This window comes from Falco peregrinus, chromosome 16, assembly GCF_023634155.1.
Source record: "Falco peregrinus isolate bFalPer1 chromosome 16, bFalPer1.pri, whole genome shotgun sequence".
Classification (NCBI taxonomy): Eukaryota; Metazoa; Chordata; class Aves; order Falconiformes; family Falconidae; genus Falco; species Falco peregrinus.
This window is the reverse complement of record NC_073736.1, coordinates 4,528,322-4,546,888: the sequence shown is the minus strand read 5'-3', so window position 1 is coordinate 4,546,888 and position 18,567 is coordinate 4,528,322. Positions and strand designations below refer to the sequence as shown.

The following is an 18,567-nucleotide window of genomic DNA, read 5'->3' as shown; positions in this document are numbered from 1 at the left end:
ATTAGCAGCGGTGCTCATTAAGACAGGCACATGCTCCATAGGGCTGCCCGCCGCTGCTCTGCAGGCATGCCTGCTGCTTTGACACTGGTGCTGCTTTGCCAGCCCAGCCCAACCCCAGTTCAAACCAGGGCACGCCACAAACAACCCCTGAGCCTGCCAGCCCGCCGCTGCGGGGACCCCCGGGGTCTCCTGACCTCCAGCTGTTGGGAAAGTTGGCCTGGAGGAAATGTGGCTCTGAATGAAGCAGCAGCTGCAGCGCAGTGAGGAAGATGAAGATGGATCAGGGGGAGGCAGGTCCGACTGCAGCTCTGGGTCCCTTGTGAATCATTTTATTTTCACTGCTGTGGAGAGTAGGAGTGAAAATACCATTAAGTTGAAATCAGTTGAGAACTACATATGTTTCTAGATATATCTGTACAGTCTACCAGTATATATACACATTATATATAAATATATACATAGGGTCTCCGGGTTTAAGGTTGAAACCTGTTGAACCCAATAAAGCCCACTGGAGGAAGATTTGGAGAAGGGACTTTTTATCATAAGAAAACAAGCCTGAATTAGCACAGGGGTTTAATGAACCTTCCAGCACTGGAAAGCGGGGAGCACCCAGCCCATAGGGTCACCGCTGTGTCCCCAGGCTGCCGGGAGCATCGCTATCCCATTCCCAGGGAGCAGGGCACGGTGCCTGACCATGCCCATCTTGGAGAAGGGTCAGTTTTGGTGGCTGAACGCAAAGGAGGTAATGGGTGGTTTCTTTGGTTTAGTGCTTTAATGTTTATTTGAGTTATTTGGTTGTTTGGGGTTTTTTTTTTTTCCCCTCTAATGCTCAGCCTTAAATCTAAATCCTGAGAATCAGGAAGAAAAAAATGAGAATAACCCCCCCTAAACCCGGACACCCTATATATGCAGGTACAGCTATCAGAGAGGGAAGTGATACATGTGAAAACAGGGAGAAGGGGGGATAAAAAATAGCTTTTCCAAAAGAGTAATTCTTCGCTTTTCTTTTTTCTTTCCTTTTCTCTAAAAAAAAAGGCAAACCCAGTCATGTGTGCTTGGTTCAAGAAAGCACCCGAGAATAAAATTTCTAGGAGGTGGGAGTCAAGGCAGGAGGACAGAGGGACGGAGAGCACAGTGGAGATCTCACGGGTCAAGCCAGCCCCAGCAGAGCCCAGGTTTACACCCACATCAGGATCTGGCCCCAGATACCTAAATACGGGGGCGAGCATCCCACTGGCATCGCTGCCAAGGCTGCTGGCATGGGGGTCCCGCAGGCTTGGGGTCCTGCCTGCAGCGGGGAGGGCAGGGTGTGCTGGGAGCAGTGGAGTGCGGCCGATGCATTGAGCCCTGCATCTCCCGTCACAGGGCAGGGGGAGGATGCGGGATGCTGGGATGGGGACCACGGACTGATGCTGCCTGGGGATGGGGGAGCTTGGGAGGGGTGAAAGTCAGGGAGGGGGCTGGTCTTGCAAAGGAGGGTGCCTGACGTATGGCTGTGGGGAAGGTGCAACCCACACAGGGCACAGGAGAGCCCAGCTCCGGCCGCAGGGGCTGGACACCCTCCCCGCTCCCTCCTGCCAAATTCACACCACCGTGAGGGAATAAGCCCCTCGGCCTCCAGAGCGATGCGGAGCTAAGGCTAAAGCCCCCTGGGAGGGTCCAGGCGGGAGGAGCGTGTCCCTCACCCAGGTCCCTGGGACATGACTCTGGCCATGAGGTGTCGTCGCCTGTCCCAGCCACCCTCCTGCACACATCCTGCTCCCCCAGCCACCCGCTGCCGCTACGCATCGCCCTGCACCCCAAGGCTGCGGGGTGGCCATCTGCACCCTTGGCATGCCAGCCCAGGACATCCCTGCTCCACCTCCATCACAGGGGATTTTTCCCTAAGGACATCATGGGCTCTCTGGGTGCAACCACCCGGAGCAATGATGTGACCCAAGTCCTGCAGCGAGGTGGCCCCTGGGCTCCCTCATTAGCTCCATCCAGAGATGCTTGTGGCTGGGACCGAATCCAACCTCCTGAAACTCTGCTGGGTGGAAGGGGAGAGGCAGAGACAGCTCCAGGGCTGGCCTGGATGAGGGCAGGGAAGGCAGAGCCCACAGGCAGGGAACTGGGGTGAGCGTGGCTGCTCCCCCCAGGCTAGTGCTGCAACCTGGGATGGCTGCTGTGATGTGGTGCTGTCCTGCAGACAGTGGTCCCCAAGGATGCACATGCCACGTGTGTCCACGGCTGCTGCAGAGGAGGAAAAGGGGGAGAGAGGGATGGAGGTGAGGTGTGAGCAGGGGGAGAGGGAAGCAAAGAGGGTCCCACGTGTCAAACACTGATGGGGGTCAAGTCTCTGTGCAAAGCCAAGTCCTGGGAGAGGCACGCTCTAGAAAACCACGGACTGCAGGAGGCGGAAACACATCATCAGGTCCAAAGGGATGGGGGGTTTCAGGAGGTTCCCGTCCAGCCGCAGGTACCGGAGCCGGGGCACGCTGTCCAGGTCGGAGGGGGAAAAGTCCTGGATGGACATCAGCGAGGTGGGGCAGATCTGCGTCCCATTGATCTCTGCAGGGAGGGGAGGACAAGCGGGGTGCAGGTTAGAGGACGGGGAAGGCAGAAAGGGATGCTTGAGACCCCCCCTCCCTGCCTGCCTGTCTGTTGAACCCCAAAATGGGGTTGCTTTGCCACTGAGGGGAGGAATCCCCAGCCTCTTCCAGCTAGACAGAGCAGCCCCAGTGAGAGGAAAATCTTGGTTTTGATCAGAAATGAAGTAGGTCACGTTCAGCCAAAACACGGTGAGGGATGCAGTGTCATTCGAAAGAGAAAAGGGAACATTTTCAAAGATGAAACCTGCCAACCCAGCCCTAAGCCTTCAAAGAAACATCAAGGAAACATGCTCCAGCACCGTTACGCTGGAGATAACGTCAGTAACCAGCTCGTAGCTCACTTCTGGAGTTCCACGTGTTTCTCCCCACCCCAGGGCCTGCATTACAGAGAATAAACCTGAGGATTCTGATGTTGTTACCCAAAGCAGGGACTGAAACCTTACAAAAGCTGGGTGCAATAGGCAAAGGGAAAGCTGGGGCATGATGCGCACGGCCAGGGGAGCATCCCTCCATGGAAAGCCCTTAGCAGGGCGTGGGTACCCATGCCTGTGAAGCCAGCAGCAGTCACCATTGTCACCCCAAGGTCCCTCTTGGCTCCAGTTTGTTGGTGTTTAAATAAAATGCAGGTTAGCCAGCGTTTGAACCAGGCATTAATCACTGCATCATTATTCCCTGGGAGCCGACTCTGGCGATGCCCTGAGAGAAGGGACGTGGCTTGGTGAGGGTTTTGTCCCCCTCCCTGGCATCGTGACCCACAACACTGTTAAGGCTTGCCTGCAAGGAGCAGCTTTCTTGCTCGTCCCTTCCTGGCTCATGCTCAGTGCCATGTCTGGGCAGGAGCTGGGATTTTACACCCCCTCTTCAGCCCCCGATCGCTTTTGCAGATAAAGCCACACACCAGCACTGCACGATCAATACCGCAGCGTGCAAGTGTTTGTGTCACACACCCCTTGTGGGGACCAGCGGTTGCTTCACAGGTGAGTAATGCCCTGGGTGGGTCCTGCAGCCCCCATACCCCCCACCACAGCCAGAAATAGGGGAGCACAGCGTGCTTTTCCCAGAGCACATGGAGGGTTTCTGGCAGGAGCGCCGCATTCTTGCTTCCCCGTGGATAGCAAGGACAGCAGGTTGCTGGACCTCTAATAGCAGAAACATCTGGAGTGACCAAGAATGGGTCCCTGTCTTCTTCTCGAATGTGCGAGCTGTGTTTACACGTTTCACAGGCCAGCACCTCTCCCCTGAAATTGCAGCACTCTGCCTGGAATGGTGTGAAACTGCCCCAGTTGGTTTGCCAAGGCAACCTCCATCACAGCCTTGTTCTTCTCCCTGTTCCTTCCCCTGTGAGGCTCAGCTCAAGAGCTGAGCTGGGTTATTTCTAACCATCTTGCCTGCGTTCTTGGCATCTGTTCTTAAAATATGTGCACAGACTCTCCCTTTTCAATGGCCCTATCTCTGAGCCCGGCTAGGGAAGGAACTATTTGGATGGCAGGTGGCCCCAAAGAAGAGCTGCCCATGACAACCGACAAGAAAAGCCCTGCAGCACCAGGAGGATTTTAGCTCTGCTCCTCAGCTGAGATGTGAGCCATCCTTCCCCACACACAAATTCATCCCCCTGACAGCCTTCTTCACCTACAAGGAGCTCCCAGCTCATCTCACCGCTGCATTTCCCTTTGAAGGGTTCACATCCCACTGGGCAAAAAATGACCTTTTCCAACAAAACACCACCCTCACGCCTGTCTGCTCCCCGCCACCCCAAGACCTCCCCCCAGCCTCCCAACCGGGCAGTGGAACTCACTTTCAATGGAGTTATTATTCAGGTAGAGGTGCTCCAGCTTGGGGCTGATGAAAGGAACGTTGGTGAGCTTGTTGTGGGCCAGGTGCAACACCAGCAAGTTGGTGAGGTTGAAGGAGTTCTTGGGGAGCCCCTTGTCAGAGATTTGGTTGTAGTTGAGCCGGATGAACGCCAGGTTGGGGAACTCCTTGAAGTAGTCACTGGGGATGTCCTCAATGTTGTTCCTGTCCAGGAAGAGCTGATGGATGGCATTGGGTACCCCGGGGGGCATTTTCCTCAGGATGTTGTGGGCGAGGTTGAGTTGCATGAGGTTCTTGAGTCCCTTGAAGGTGTTTTTGTTGAAGACCCCATCGCTTAGCTTGTTGTGGTGCAGATCCAAGAGCACCAGGTTCTCCAGCTTGTTGAAGACCCCAGCAGGGATTTTGGAGATCTGGTTCCTGCTCAGGCGCAGCTGCTCCAGGTTGGGTGGCAGGAAGGAAGGGACCTCCTTGAGCTGGTTCTTCTCCATGTAGAGGAAGATGAGGTTTTCCAGCTTCTCCAGAACACGCCTGTCCACCTTCCGGATGCGATTGTTGTCTAGGTTGACCCATTTCAGCTCTGTGGCATTCCTGAAGGACTCCTCTGGGAGGTCATCAATGAAGTTGTTCTGGAGGTAGAGGTAGTGGATGCGGGACGGGATGATGGGGACCTTCCGCAGGTTGCGGCTGTCACAGTAGAGGGCAGAGGGGAAGTCTGGAGGGCAGTAGCATTCCCGGGGGCAGTCCGGGAAGATGGAAGGGGGACCCGGTGGTAGGGGCGGAGGCAGCTCTGTGGGCTCAACAGGCTCAATGAACTCGGGAGGCGGGCGGGTGGGTTTCCGGGGAGGCTTCCTCCGCTGCCCGCTCACCTCTGAGATCAGCACAAGAACAAGTGGGAGAAGCAATCTGAAGGCCACCTTCATGGTCCAGATGTTTGCCTGAGGGAGGCAACAAGAAGAGCTGGGTTAGGATGTGCCTGATTTAGGTACTGCCTCATCTCCCATCTCCCCCATCACTGACAGGCAGGAATTTACCCCATGTCCCTGCCAGCAAGCTGCTGTTATCCCTCCTTCCCCTTGGATGTTATCTTTAAATCCAACCCCTCTCTAGAGCATGAGTCATTGAGGTCTCCTCTCTCTGGTTCAGTGTTACGCCAAGGGGGTGGTGGAGGTTCATTTGTTTGGGAGTTTTCTGGGGACCATGACACCTCCAGCACTGCCCTGCAGAGCCTGGACCCACCGGGACCCCAACACCACTGTGCCCTCTCCCTGAAGGATGGATTGCCCCTTCAGAGACCTTGATGGATTAGGCTTAATTTTGCACTTGAGCCAAAAAAATCAATGATTCAGTAGCAAATTGGCTGAGCAACAGTATCGGGAAGCCAGCGGCAGTTGGCAGGGTAGCAAAGAGGACAGCCCATTTGCAAGGCCGTGTGATAAAAAGGGCATTTGCAAGATTATGCATGGGCAATACCGAAGGTTTATGGCTATATGGCTCCTCGTGCTGCCCAGATAACCGATCCATCACCTCCAGCCCCACTGCACTGGGCTGAGCTGCTGATTTGGGGAGAGTCCCAGTAGAAGTGGGAGACCTGGAGGGCTCAGGAGAGGTCTCTGCTTGCCCCTAGCTAGAGTGTTTCTCCTGGACACCAGCCCAACACCTTACACACACCACCTCTCCCTCTTCTCTGGGTTGTTATCACCCGTGAAGGCTGCCTGTCTCATCTCTGCCCTCCCTGCTGCTGCCTGGAACAGCAGCCGTCCTCCTTCAGAGAGTGTTGCTGGTAACTCTCCAGCTGATGTCTTGGAGGATGGAGGGATCCAGCTTGTTGCAGACAAGCTCCCCAGAAAGCCCGGTGCAGAAGGTGCTTTGGATGCTCTGACACTCCCCGGGGCCAGCTGGAGCAGCCCAGGCTGTGGGCTTCCTGGGCAGATACCTGAGGGTGTTCGCCAGGCTTTTCCCGGCGGCATTTGTCACCCCAGCAGGAACAGAGCCGAGCTGCAGGCACAGCGAGGCAGATGGAGGAGCTCGGCAGAGGCAGGGTGGGAAAGAGAATCAAGTGAGATGAGACAGGGAAGAAGACAGGGAGGAAGATGAGGAGACTCAGAGGAAGATGCATCTCCTGGGGAAACAGTATCTGCTGTGGGAGCTGGCACTGCTGGGACTGGAGTGTGGGGCAGGAACCTTTGGTGATGGATGTTGGAGAGAAATTGAGCTCTCCCAGCTCATTGCTCTCTCCCACACAACAGGACGGAGTGGAGCTTGCGGTGCTGGCACGGCCGCAGGGGCCAGGGCATCGGCACAGCGGGCACAGCCACCCTGCTCAGCTCAGCACCCCGGCTGAGCCGGGCACATGGTGTTTGCCTTCAGGCAGCAGCAGGGAAACGTCCCCAGCCCCCACCTGAGCAGCAAGCAGCACGAACCCACACTGCTGGGGTAGCCCCCCGCCACATCAACCCCCTTTTCCTTACACTTCTCACCAGGGTCCACATCCCACCCTGGGATGCTCTGCGGGCCCCTCAATGGGCCACCACTCCCTTTGAAGCCATCCCACGCATTCCTGGGGCTCCAAGTAATTGACTTTCTCCAAGAAAAGATCCTGTTCTCGTCCCCCCCCTCCAGGCCCAGCCTGTTACTTTCCTTTTTGTCTCGCCCTGCTCCCATCTGGCTCTGTTTAACCCTACGAGCCTCTCATGCCTGCTGTTTTCAATCAGAGCTCTGGCATCTCACTGGGGGAAGGGAGGAACAGGGAAAAGCGACGGGGTCCAAATGCTGCCAGATACTCAGCTCAGCAGTGCTGCAGCAAGTCCCCATTGGGGATGTACGTGCGTGCTTCTGTGTTGTAAGAGTTCAGATTCAATGGTGAGCTGCAGAGAACGGGCAAATTCGTGACAGGGAGCTGCTGTACGTGCAGTCCCCTTCTTGGCCTCACAACACCCCACGCCTTTCGCAGCCACGTCTCCCCCTGCACATGGATCTCCCCCCCAACCTTGTCCCAGACCTTGCCATGAGATTTTGTCTGGGCTCCAAAGCACAGACCTGGATTTTAACGCCCACAACGCCCAGGGAGGCGGCAGGGGCTGAGGTCTGCAGCTGGCCCCTCGCAGAGGGGAGGAGGCAGCTGGGACACGATATTCCAGCCAGCACACGCTGCGGTCCGAGTGTTTGGCTCCCTCCGCTCGCAGGGCAATGATCAGCTTGGGCCACCCGGCCGCTGCCCTGGGCAATGTCACATGGAGGGTGGGGGACAGGGCAGAGCTGTCACCCCATTGGGCTGGGGAGCTGTCTGAGCTCTCAGCCCTTCCAGGAACGACCTGACCCTGCACAGCCTGCGCCAGCCCCTCCGCATGAGGCTCCAACACTGCAGATGTTTAGAGACTCGGCGTATAGCAGAAATAGTCAGCGAGCCAGAAATTCAGGCTGGAGAGCAGCAGCATCATGTGGCATTTGTCAGCACAGAAGGAAAGTGTCAGGAGGCAGATGCAGCCCCTTTTATCCACTGTACCACCTGCAACCTGCTGGCATGTCCCCATGGGACTGCCACAGCCCCTCTGTCCATCGCAGCCAGGCAGAGCCAGCACTGCCACGACCCTTCCCCACCACCCATCCCCACCAGCCTCTCCCTGCAAAGCTGCAGCTCCCCGCGGAGGCTCTGCCCGGGGAAAGCAGGACCCACTTCCAAACAATCTGCAGGAAACCAGCTCACAGCCCATGGTCCCCACAACAGCCCTTCATCCAGAATAATGGGGATGCAACGAGCCTGAGGCCACCACAAGCTTTACAATTGCCTCCAACATGCTGGAAGGTTCAAAGCCAGCTCTCCCTGGACCCGCCACAGTCAGCAGTCTGTTCTCCATCCAGTTTCATGCAGTTGAATTTACTGGCACGAATGCAAGAAACTGAATTTCCAAATCCCACACCCTGATTCTACATGGGCACCAGCTGTCAAATCCGTGGCCAGAGCCACAGCAAAGCGCCTGCTCTGCAAATGCCTCGACCTTTCTCACCACTCCCTGACGGACAGGACAGCTCGGATCCCGGGTACCCACAAGGAATCCATGCAACTGGAATAAAGTTAAATCATGAAGCAATGAATGCATTCAGGAAACCAACCGCCTGGTGGGCAGAAAAGGCTCGATTCACGGACAAAAGCAATTCTGACACCTCCTGAGCTGCGGGCTGGGCCAGCCAGCTTGGCCTGGGTGCGGGATGAAGGCACCCAACAGATGCCAGCCCAGAGTTTTTCCCAGAATGAGACAGCTGCTCCCTCAGTCATCCCATTACAACTGACAAAAATTCAGCACCACAGCTGGAAATTCCAGCCCCAAATGCCACTGGTGTTTGCTTTCCAAATAGTTTATCATTCTGCATCTCACTAACCCACAGCTCCCAAGCAGTGCTCGCTGTCAGCCCAGCGACTGGTGCCAAGGGCAGGCAAAAATCACAACCTCCAAGGCAAGAGTGAGCATGCAAAGGTCACAGGGGGATTTGTCATGGGCAGAAGTCCCAACGCTCTCCCTCGGGTGCCTCCTGCCCTCCCCATCTCTTCTTGCAGCCGTTTGACATGCAGAGACCAGCAGCCGGCTCTGGCCAGCTAGCACTGATATATCCGGGACCCCCACGCATGTCAAGGGGCTGGGAGGGATAAAAGGAGCTTTTAACACCAGGAGGAGAGGGGAAAGCTGAGATGGCTGGACCAGGGATCCTTTCCAGCCCATTGCCCATAGCCCTGCTAGCTCCCTTCTCAGCTTTCCCACTGGGACCCCCACTTCCCATCATCCCTGCAGCCCCCCAGGCTGGAAAATGCTCCCACCCAGCCTGGGAACCCGCACATTGGAGCAAACCAAGGAGGGCAAGCTAAAAATAACCGAAAGGAGCCAGCAAAGCTCCCTCGTCAGCCTCCTTTGCATCCAACCACTGCAACAGCTTGTTCGTGTCTCTGCAAGAGTCTGGGTCGGATCAGCTGTGACCGAAACAGGGAGCTCTTTATCCAGCTGCGCCGGAGAGCTGGGAACGGCGGAAAAGGGCTAAATTCAGTGCAAGCCTGTCCTCCGAGGGGAGGGCAGACACGCCGTCAGTCACCCAGGCGTCCCCAGGGTCCCCTGGGGAGCAGAGCCTTGATGCAATGACCTGCTCTTGTCGCCCTTTCCCAGCCCTTTCCCAGCGAGGCGGAGGCGCTGGGGCTGGCACAGCACCGAGGTGGCCGCAGGGGCTCAGCCCCACTGCAGCGCTTCTTGCAGGGATAGTGCTGTGTCCGGGCAGGGGGTGGGTGTCTCAGGAGACCCTGATAGAGAGCAGCTCAGACACGCTCCTAGGCTCTCAAGCAACACTTTTGGGTCAGCCCGAGGACTGGGAGACGTGGGGACAGCAGAGCATGCCTCCCGCATCCCTCTGCGTGCCAGCAGCATTTCCTCACTGTACTACAGTCACCAGACTCATTGCGAAAAGCTCGTTTGTGTTCACTGCTCCCTCCAGCAACCTCCTCCCGCAGCAGGGTCCGTGGGAAGGCAGCCTTGGAAGAAAACACCTTCTGCCTTCTCTGTGTCAGCAATTCCTCCCTCCTTCTCCCTCACTGCATGTCCCGACCCTTCCCAGGGCTGCTCCTGGCTCAGCCCGCCCGCAGATCTCTCTGCCACACACAGTGGAACTGGCTGGGCACAGACAAAAGCAAAATGTGGGAGAAAATATTGCCAAAGCGACTTCAGCCTACCCCCGTGCCTGCCCCCCACGCACACCCTGCTCCCCTCCAAGCCGATACCTTGCCTTGGTCCCCCCAGCTCTGCTTTCTCTAAGGGTGGGAAACCGCTCTGATGGCTCATCCCTGCCTTCCAGCTGCTTCCCGAGGGCAGAGGAAACTTCCCACAGCTACATTTTTGTCTCTTCCCAGGTGAAAACACTCAGCCTCTCGCCCTCCCCCTTCCCCAGGGGAGCAGGGACACCCAGCACCCTGCGTTTCTGCTCCGCGCTGCCTGTCCCGGGCTGGCCAAGGAAAGGGTGCTTCCCGGGAAGCATCGCAGGATGCCACCGGCTGAGCACCACATAAGGCAGGCCCTCCATCGCAGGCTCCCAGGAAAGTTTCCAAGCTCTCATGTGCGACATGCTTTGCATTCAGCTGCCAAGGGGATGAATTTCCACTTTCTGCCCAGTAGATGCTTTTCCTAAAATTTTAAAACAGGCGGGGAAGGGCAGGTTTGGGATGAGCCTCTTTCACACAACAAAACCCTTTCCCCAGGACTTCAGCGAACATCGCTGCCCTGTTGCTTTCTCCCATCATCTGCCGGAGCAGAGACAAAGAGCCGGCTCAAGACGGGACCCACACGGCAGCAATCCAGGCAGTGGGGTGCAGGAGGGGGGTGCAGGAGGGGGCTGCACCTCTCTGCCTGCCTGGAGCCGGGCTGGCTCACATCTCTGATGGAGGCAGCAGAAGTGGTGTTACATGCCCTGGGAAGGGTCTGTGTGATCCCACCTACATTTTAGGCAGAAAACCAGCTTGCTGGAAAGTGCCCCTGCAGCACTGGGGTGCTGCTTGGCTGCTCCCTCTCCCCTCAGTCCCCCACACAGGGCAGGGAACCCCCTGCTCCCCGCTCCGGCATGGGGGCGAGGGGCTGCACGCAGCCCCCGTCCCACAGGAGCTGGACCCCCAGCCCCCCCCCGGCTGTTTCCCCAGCCCCATTTGATGGACCTTGTGCTGAGCACGGTGTTACCGGAGGCTCCCTGGTAGCAGTCCTAGCTCCAGAGGTGTCTGCTCCCCTCTCAGCCTCTCCCCGCTCCTTGAACGCTTTCCCTGCTGCTTTCCAAGGCAGGGGGCTGTCCTGGGCATGACTGGGGTTGTGCACCCCCCCTCCGACACCCCCAGCTCTGCCCCCCTGGCTGCAGAGCCAGAGCCGAGCGTGCAAGGGGTTGTGAGCGTGTAAGAGCACAGGTTGGAGGGGGGGCACACACAAGGGGGCCCTTGCTTACCCCCACAGAAAGCGCCTGGCAGCAGCTGCGGTACTATCACACACAGGACTTTCTTCTGACTTTGCAGCCTCAAGTTCCCCCACCACACCCCCCAGCCTGCCCCATGCTGAGAAAAACTCTTGCAACAAGAGGAAAGGGAAGGAACAAAGACTCCAGCTGCTGAAGAACAGGAGAAGAAAAAAAAAAAAAAACAACAAGAGGAGAAGGGGAAAAAAAGGAAGAGCAGATGCTGCTTTGCATGTAAGGGAGGCTGGAGAGGGCAGGAGCATCATGGACCAGTGCAGTGTCCTGAAGGCGAGAAGAGCCTGGGGGAAAGCACCTGCCCACAGCTTACCTGTGTGCACCTCTCCCTCCTCCTGCCTCTTATTAATCCCCAAGACAAGTTTCTCTCTGGCTGTCTCCCTCCTCCTCCTCCTCCTCCTCCACCTCCTCCTCCTCCTCTCGGCACCACCAGGAGCCTGGGCCGAGCGCGGGGGTTTTGTTCCTGGGATCCGCTGGCCGTGGGTGGGTGGGAGCCGTGGGTGGGTGGGAGCAGGCGGAGGGCTGGGACGAAGGCACGATGACAACAATAACGTCTTTATCTGGCAGCCAAGCGCTGCGGGCTCCGCCGCGCACACATGGCCTGCCTGCCGGAGGGCTGGCGTTTAATAACAATTCCTTCTGCTGCGGAGGCTGCTCAGAGCCCGTGTTTAAAAACAAAGCTAATTAATAATTTAAATAAGTCCTTCCCTTGCCACGGCCCCTGTTTTCCAGAAGCGTGTGTTTGGGATGGCGCTTTCCAACCACGGGGGCTTGGCGTGTGGCATCAGACAGCCTGTCCCCAGGGCTGTCCCCCCCAGGTCGCCCCCCCTGCTCCACAGAGTGACTTCCAGCTGCCCCCCACCCCGCTGAAGGGACCCAGCCCTGAGCTGGGGTCTCTGCTCCTGCCTGGCAGATGGCACCCCGTCAAACATGATGCAGGGTTCGTTTGCTCCCAGCTGGTGACAAGCTTTAATTTAAATCCTGATGGCACTTAATAAAGAGAAGGGAGGGGAGCCACGGCGGTGCCATGCCACGGGCAGGGGGCCACTGCGTTTTACATGGAGCCTCAGCCAGGTCCTGGGCTGGAAAACCACCGTGTACCAAGGGGACACAGCCAAGGGACCCCCAGGGCTCTGGGGTGCCTGCTGGGGCAGGCATGATGGGGGATGCTCAGGGGGGACATCTGTGCTCCAAGGAGCTCAGGGACAGCCTGAGACCTGTTGCATATTCACAGCTTTTAGACACAGCCCACAAGCGTGGAGTCCTGGGGGGCACAGCACTTATGGGAAAATCCCTCCTACAGGCATCCCCATCCCGGGCATCCCTGGGCTGCAGGGTTCAGGGGGGGTCCTGTCCCTCCCTTTGAGCCATCCTCTCTCCAGCCAAGCTGATCTGCAGCAGGGACCAGGAAACCTGAGTGGCTTTGGCTCATGGAAAATCCAGTCCAAACCCTACCACAGGCTGGCAGCTATCCAGCAGGGTCCAAACCTGAACTTCCACACTCGGCTGACGGTGGCTACCAACAGCGGGTTCAAATAGCCGGCATCAGAGCCTCCCCCAAAATTCCCACCTGCTGGACTCCCCCATTTTGCCCCAGGCTCCTCACAACCCTTAAATATAGTTGTTCCCAACACGGTGCCCTTCCCTTTCCCCCAAAACTGGAGTATTGCTGGTGAGTGCTGCTCGCTGACTGGTGGGAGCAGGATGGTCCGAGGATACAGCCCTCACCCTGCCGCAAGCTGGGGCACTCGGATGCCTGAAAACCAGCAGGTAGCTCAAGTGCAAGCCAGGAAAAGGAACAGACAGAAACCACATCGGCATTTCACGTCGTTTAAACAAAGGGTCTAGGTAGGGACATGTGTTTGCCAGCTGGAGAAGGATCAGAATCAATAAAGAAAGAATATGCTGTTTGGAGAGTCTTGCCAATCACTTTAAAAACTAGTCAAAAGTCCCCAAATCCATGGGGATGTGTTTCATGTGTTGTTTTTTTTTTTTTTCCTGCTACCTAACATGCTCAGCTGGGCACTGAAAGAGGCGGTTGCTTGCACAAAAGCCACCCTGCAATGGCAGGCATGGAAAGGTCTCGTATCCTACACCTTACCCACCATGCTGCCCGACCCACGAAGCTGCTAACACAGCTCCTGTTGCTGGGAAGCACGAAAACCTTCAGCAAATTTGGTGAATATAAATTTTGCTCTCAGCCAAGGGACTTTGTTTGTTGAATTTTCTTCCTGCAGGAATTTCTTTCGGTGTCCAAGTTTCGAATCCACCTTCAAAGGCATCCTTTTTAATTTTCTAGACGCCACAGGCTGCAGCCTTGAACGTGGCTCTGGGCACCACGCGCTCGGTTTATTCTACGTCTGGAGCAAAATCTGGCCCCGCTTTTGTGGGCGAAGGGGGTGAGGGAGGGTGGCCATGGAGCAAAGCTGCACTCATGGCTTTTTTTCCCTTGGGAAGATCCCAGCTTCAGTGCCCCTGCTGTGGGCTAGCAGCATCCCGGCCATCCCTGGTCCCCCAGTGCCATGCCCCTTCAGTTTATCCCTTTTCCCAGCCATGGTCTGTTTGTTCTGCAGAGGTTTGTAACAGAAATACCACTTTGGTCTGGCGGAGGTAGGAGAGGAAATGTTTGAGCGTGAAAGCACCAGAAGACAGAGCCAGGGCTGCAAGAACGGCCTGTCTCGACCAAGGGCAACATAAGGGACAGCCGTAGAGTGGGTAAACACGGAGGAATGTGGTCCCCGGTGAGCCCGGAGGCTGTGTCCCACCAGCCCATCAGGCACAGTGAGGTTCTGGCACCCAGCCATGCCCTGGTCACTCCGGCCATCCCGACAGGGAGTCAATGGCAGCCGTACAGACACCCCAAATGAGGCAACACGGACTGGAGGCAGCAGAAGGTTTAAGGGAAAAAAAGCCACCCCATTATAACCCCCGTCATCTCCAGCTGGGAAACGTTAGGCACAGCGAGCACCCTCATCCCTCATCCTCCCACACCCACCCAGGCAGACCCCTCAGGCACCACCTCGGTGCCCATGTGTGCAAGTGGTTCATACTGGGTATGGTTAAAATAAGCATCTCCTTCCCCTGGCAGAAAGTCCCACGCTGAACCTTATCACACCGATTTCCAACAGTGCAGCCTCCCCTGGCTGTTTGCAGCTCAGGCTCCCCCAGCATCTCCCTTTCCTCCTGGCCAGGGGCAACACGGAGGGGGACAGTCCAGGGGACATCACAGCACACCAAGGGCTGGCGGTCCCAGCCCCAGGGGTTTCAAGAAGGAGAATTTTGCAGAGCAAAGCAGTGCAGGCGGCTTCTCAAACACAGCTGAGCAAAGGGCTGTCCTCAAGCCAGGCTCCCCTTCCTCACACCACGAGCTCCTCATCACCAGCAGCTTAAAATGTTTATTTGGCCAGAGGGAGATGCTTATTCTTTACGTTATCCCAGCATCAGCCCCCCCTTCCCAAGCCGAGCCTCCACTGTGCTCCGTGCTGTACAAACATAGCTGATTTACAGTGCAGAGGTTCTTTCTGACAGCCAGACCTTAAAGCTCCCTTTGGAGAGTTAAAAATTTAATTTCAGAAAGGAGATGGGGGGGTGGGGGGGAAGCAGCAAGAAACCTGAGATGCTCCTGTGGCCCTTGGTCAGAGCAGCGTTCGCTCTATGCAAAATGTCAAATCTCAGGCATCGCAGCAAAGGCTCCCAAGCCAGCCGTGCTCTCCACCAGCAGCCACCAGTGTCATGGAAAGGGACCACTGAGCAGGGCCAAGGAGAGCCCAGGGGTCCCCCAAAAATGACAGCTGGCAGTTTGGGATGGACCCATTCCCCTGGGAGCACGGTGGAATGGCGCTGTGCTGCCCTTCAGGGGAGCCACAGCTCTCCCGGGGCTCCACGTGCCTCCCCAGCACGGGCTGTTCCCACTGGTGTTGGGTGGCCACCAGCCTGGAAAATTAAACGCCGCTTCCCCCAAAACTTGCTGGGAGCTGCGGGATGCTCCTGCCCATCCCAGCCCCCTCCACCCTGGGGGGAAGCTCACAGCAGCCTCCGCACAAGAGCCAGTGAGTGGGAGAGCATCACCGTGAGCCTGGGAGAAACACTTGGCTCCCAGCAAAGCCCCGGGGGGGGGCGGGGGGGGAAGTGAGCGAAGGGGAAAAGTATGTTGCTTTGTAATGCATAGATGCTGCTCTCATGTTGCTGAGACCTGCATGATGTGCTTCCTCCCACCCCCCTGGCTGCAGAGCATGCCTCCTCCATGCCCATGTTTCCATCTCCAGCAAACATCTGAAAACACCTGGGAAGGTGCGCCATGAGAGCAGCTGCCGAGGGGACATGTGGAAGGTGCTTGAAGCCCCCCCTTAAACAAAACAGCCCCCAGAGGCACGAGGATGTGCGGGTTCAGCTCAGCGCTTGGTCGGGGAGGGTGTCGGTATCACTTGGGTCACCCCAGTACACAGCAAGGGACAGAGGCGAGAGGAGGAGGAGGACGACTGCATCCCTTCTGTGCAGATATGCTCACACCAAATACCTGTTCCTGCTCCCCAGGCATGGCCTGGCCTCTGAATCCATCCCCGAGCATCTTGCACTGCTTGAACGAGGGGAGCAAAACCCCCATGGACCAGGACACGCAGCTTCACCAGTCCAGATGGAGAGGGAAAGGGCCAGGGTGGAAAGAACGAGCTGCACTCGCTCCCAAGTAAGAAACACAGCTGAAAAAGCAGCTGACCTCTGCCCCGGCCAGGTGTTTAAAAGCAAAGAGAGAGAAAACAAGAAATAACCCCTGTTTTGAGCACAGCTGCTGCTTTGGTCATTAAACCTATGGGCAAATGTCCCCTGGAGAAGAGCCTCATGTGTTGGGTGCCCAAGCCCAGGCACTGCAGCAGCCAGGGAAGGGTTAGGGAATGGAAAACACTTCTCCGGCTCCTGGTGCAGATGCAGGGGAGGAAGGCAAACCCCGCCGCAGCGCCTCAGCTTCCCACCCGCAGCCATAAACCCCTTTCTGCTCGGGTTTTGCCAGAGACGTGACGCCGTGTGAGGAGCCAGCGAGCGCCACAAGCCAGCCTGGATCAGGATGGTCCCAGCAGCTCCTGCCCTGGAGCCAGGCACGGCTGGTCCTGCCCCCCGTCACGGTCTGAGCTGAGGATACAGGCAGGGGAGAAAGGGGAAACCGCATCCCCCATCATCTGCAGGGGAAACTGAGGCAGAAGGGAGCTCTGTGCTTGCAGGGCCACGGAGCCAGCTGCCTTTTTCTGTTCAGACAACCCGTAGTATTTTCAGCGTCATGCAAAGCTTTTATTTTTATTCTTTTTCAGCCTTGGCATGGAGAGATTGACGCACACGAGCCTGAGCACTGGGCTGACAGCACTTGCATCTCAGCCCTGAGGATTGTCCACACCCCCTCCCCAGCCTGATGGGACCCACTCCATCACCCCCATCCTCACAGGAAAGAGGCCAAACTGGAAGTAATGACCTTCCCATAGGGAAGCAGCAGTCCTTCCAGGAAGGGCTGAAACCCAGCAAACTCCTTGCCGGGAGGAGCCTTGGTCCCTGCCACGCGAAGGGCAAAGCGGAGGGAGGGGGCTGGAGCTCTTGGCCACAGGGACCAGCCCCGTCATGGGGAACTGGCATCGTGGGACACAGGGACCCCATCCCCACTGCCTGTCACAGATGGGGTGACAGCAGGGCAGACCCTGTCCACAGGGATAGCTGCAGCATGGCTGCCAGCTCCACTCACCCTGGGCCACAGCCCCCGAGCCCCCCAGCATGCCCCCAGCCCCTTCCCCCCTCACGTCCCACCTCTTGTGCTATACTCGTGGCTGCTTTAAGCACAGGGAGGGGATACAGAATTCATCAAACCTCACATTTCTCAAGGATTAAATCATCCAACGCATTGCTCAGAGGGAGAGAAGTCCAAACCCCCCCCCTTTTTTTTTTTTCCCCTGCAAGACTCAGCAGCCACTTATTAGCTCTTGGCAGTGGGGCCAAGGGCTGCTCAGCACTTCAGCTCACGGTCACAGAGCTGGGCCTGAGCGTCACAGTGGGGTCCTGGGAACCAGGGACCCCTCCTTCCCGGGGGGTACCCCCCCAGCACAGCCCCAGCCCTCTCTGCCAGGCTGTAGCCCCCAAACTCGGAGGCACCAGCACCCAGCGACACCCAGACTGGCTTCTTGCACCACATGCCCCCTGCACCCCCAGAGAAAACAGCCCCCCATTATTCCCCAGATGGGCACTCCAGGCACAGTACGGAGATGCTGGGAGAAGTCCTGGTTCTCTACTCACATAACGTTAGGGCTGACATTTTAAATAAGCAAAAATAAAGTGATTCCAAGCTCAGGCTGTCCAGGGAGGCTCCCAGGGTTTGTATTTCACTGTGGGGCTGTTCTCTAGGAAGCAGCTATTTGTACCCTCCCCTGGGAACGCTGCTCCGTGTCGGAGGTCACAGCCCATCTACTGACCACAAAGCTGCCTCCAGCACCCTGCCACCTACTTTGAGGAGGGGGAAACTGAGGCACGTGCCCAGGGAACAGATTTGGGAGGGAAGAATAGGCCTCCTGTGCCCACCCTCCCCCAGACTCTGCAAGGAACCCAGCAAGGCTCCAGCCACATGCAGTTCTCCCAGCTCCAGCTGCTTTGCTCCAGCCCTTGGAAGGAGAGGACATCATCTCCCTGCTCCTTACTAGCTCCAGCAGTCAGACCTGTCACTGAACCAGCTCCTGTCGGTGCTGGGTTTAGCAGCACATCACATTAGGAACAAAACATTTTGGCACCAGGTGAAGGAGCTTTCCTGGCTGGCAGCTTCCCTTGCCCCAGCACGAAGCAGCAGCAGCATTACCCCATCCCCAGCATGGCCAGGGGTAGGGGACCCCCTGCTACCCTCCCTGTGGAGCTGGGGATGGGAGAGTAGCCAGGGCCAGCACATCCAGCACCTCCCAGCCAGGGGCTGCAGCTAGAGCAGGGCTGGGATTGCCTTTGTCCCCCTCTTTTTTCCAGCCACGGACCCCTCACACCCCCCAGGGGAGCAATTTACACCATGGGTAAACGGTGCCAATCCAGGGACCCACTCTGCCCCCCACTCCACCCTTCTCATGGCATGAGGATGGGACACAAGGGTGACACCCCCCCCCCCTTCCCCACACAGGGATGGGGCTGACAACATCCTCCAGCCAGCAGCTCCCCAGTGCTCCCCAAAATGAGGAGG

The 18,567-nt window shown here is 57.3% G+C and overlaps 1 protein-coding gene across 1 annotated transcript; it reads right to left on the bottom strand.

Moving 5' to 3' along the window:
- Positions 1-307: 307 nt before the first annotated feature.
- Positions 308-11,819, bottom strand: PRELP (proline and arginine rich end leucine rich repeat protein). Its single transcript, XM_013296895.3, has 3 exons — positions 11,695-11,819; positions 4,387-5,338; positions 308-2,550 (listed from the first exon to the last, which is right to left on the bottom strand). Exons 2-3 carry the CDS (start codon positions 5,321-5,323, stop codon positions 2,372-2,374), a joined length of 1,116 nt encoding a protein of 371 aa, XP_013152349.2. The 5' UTR covers positions 5,324-5,338; positions 11,695-11,819; the 3' UTR covers positions 308-2,371.
- Positions 11,820-18,567: the final 6,748 nt, after the last annotated feature.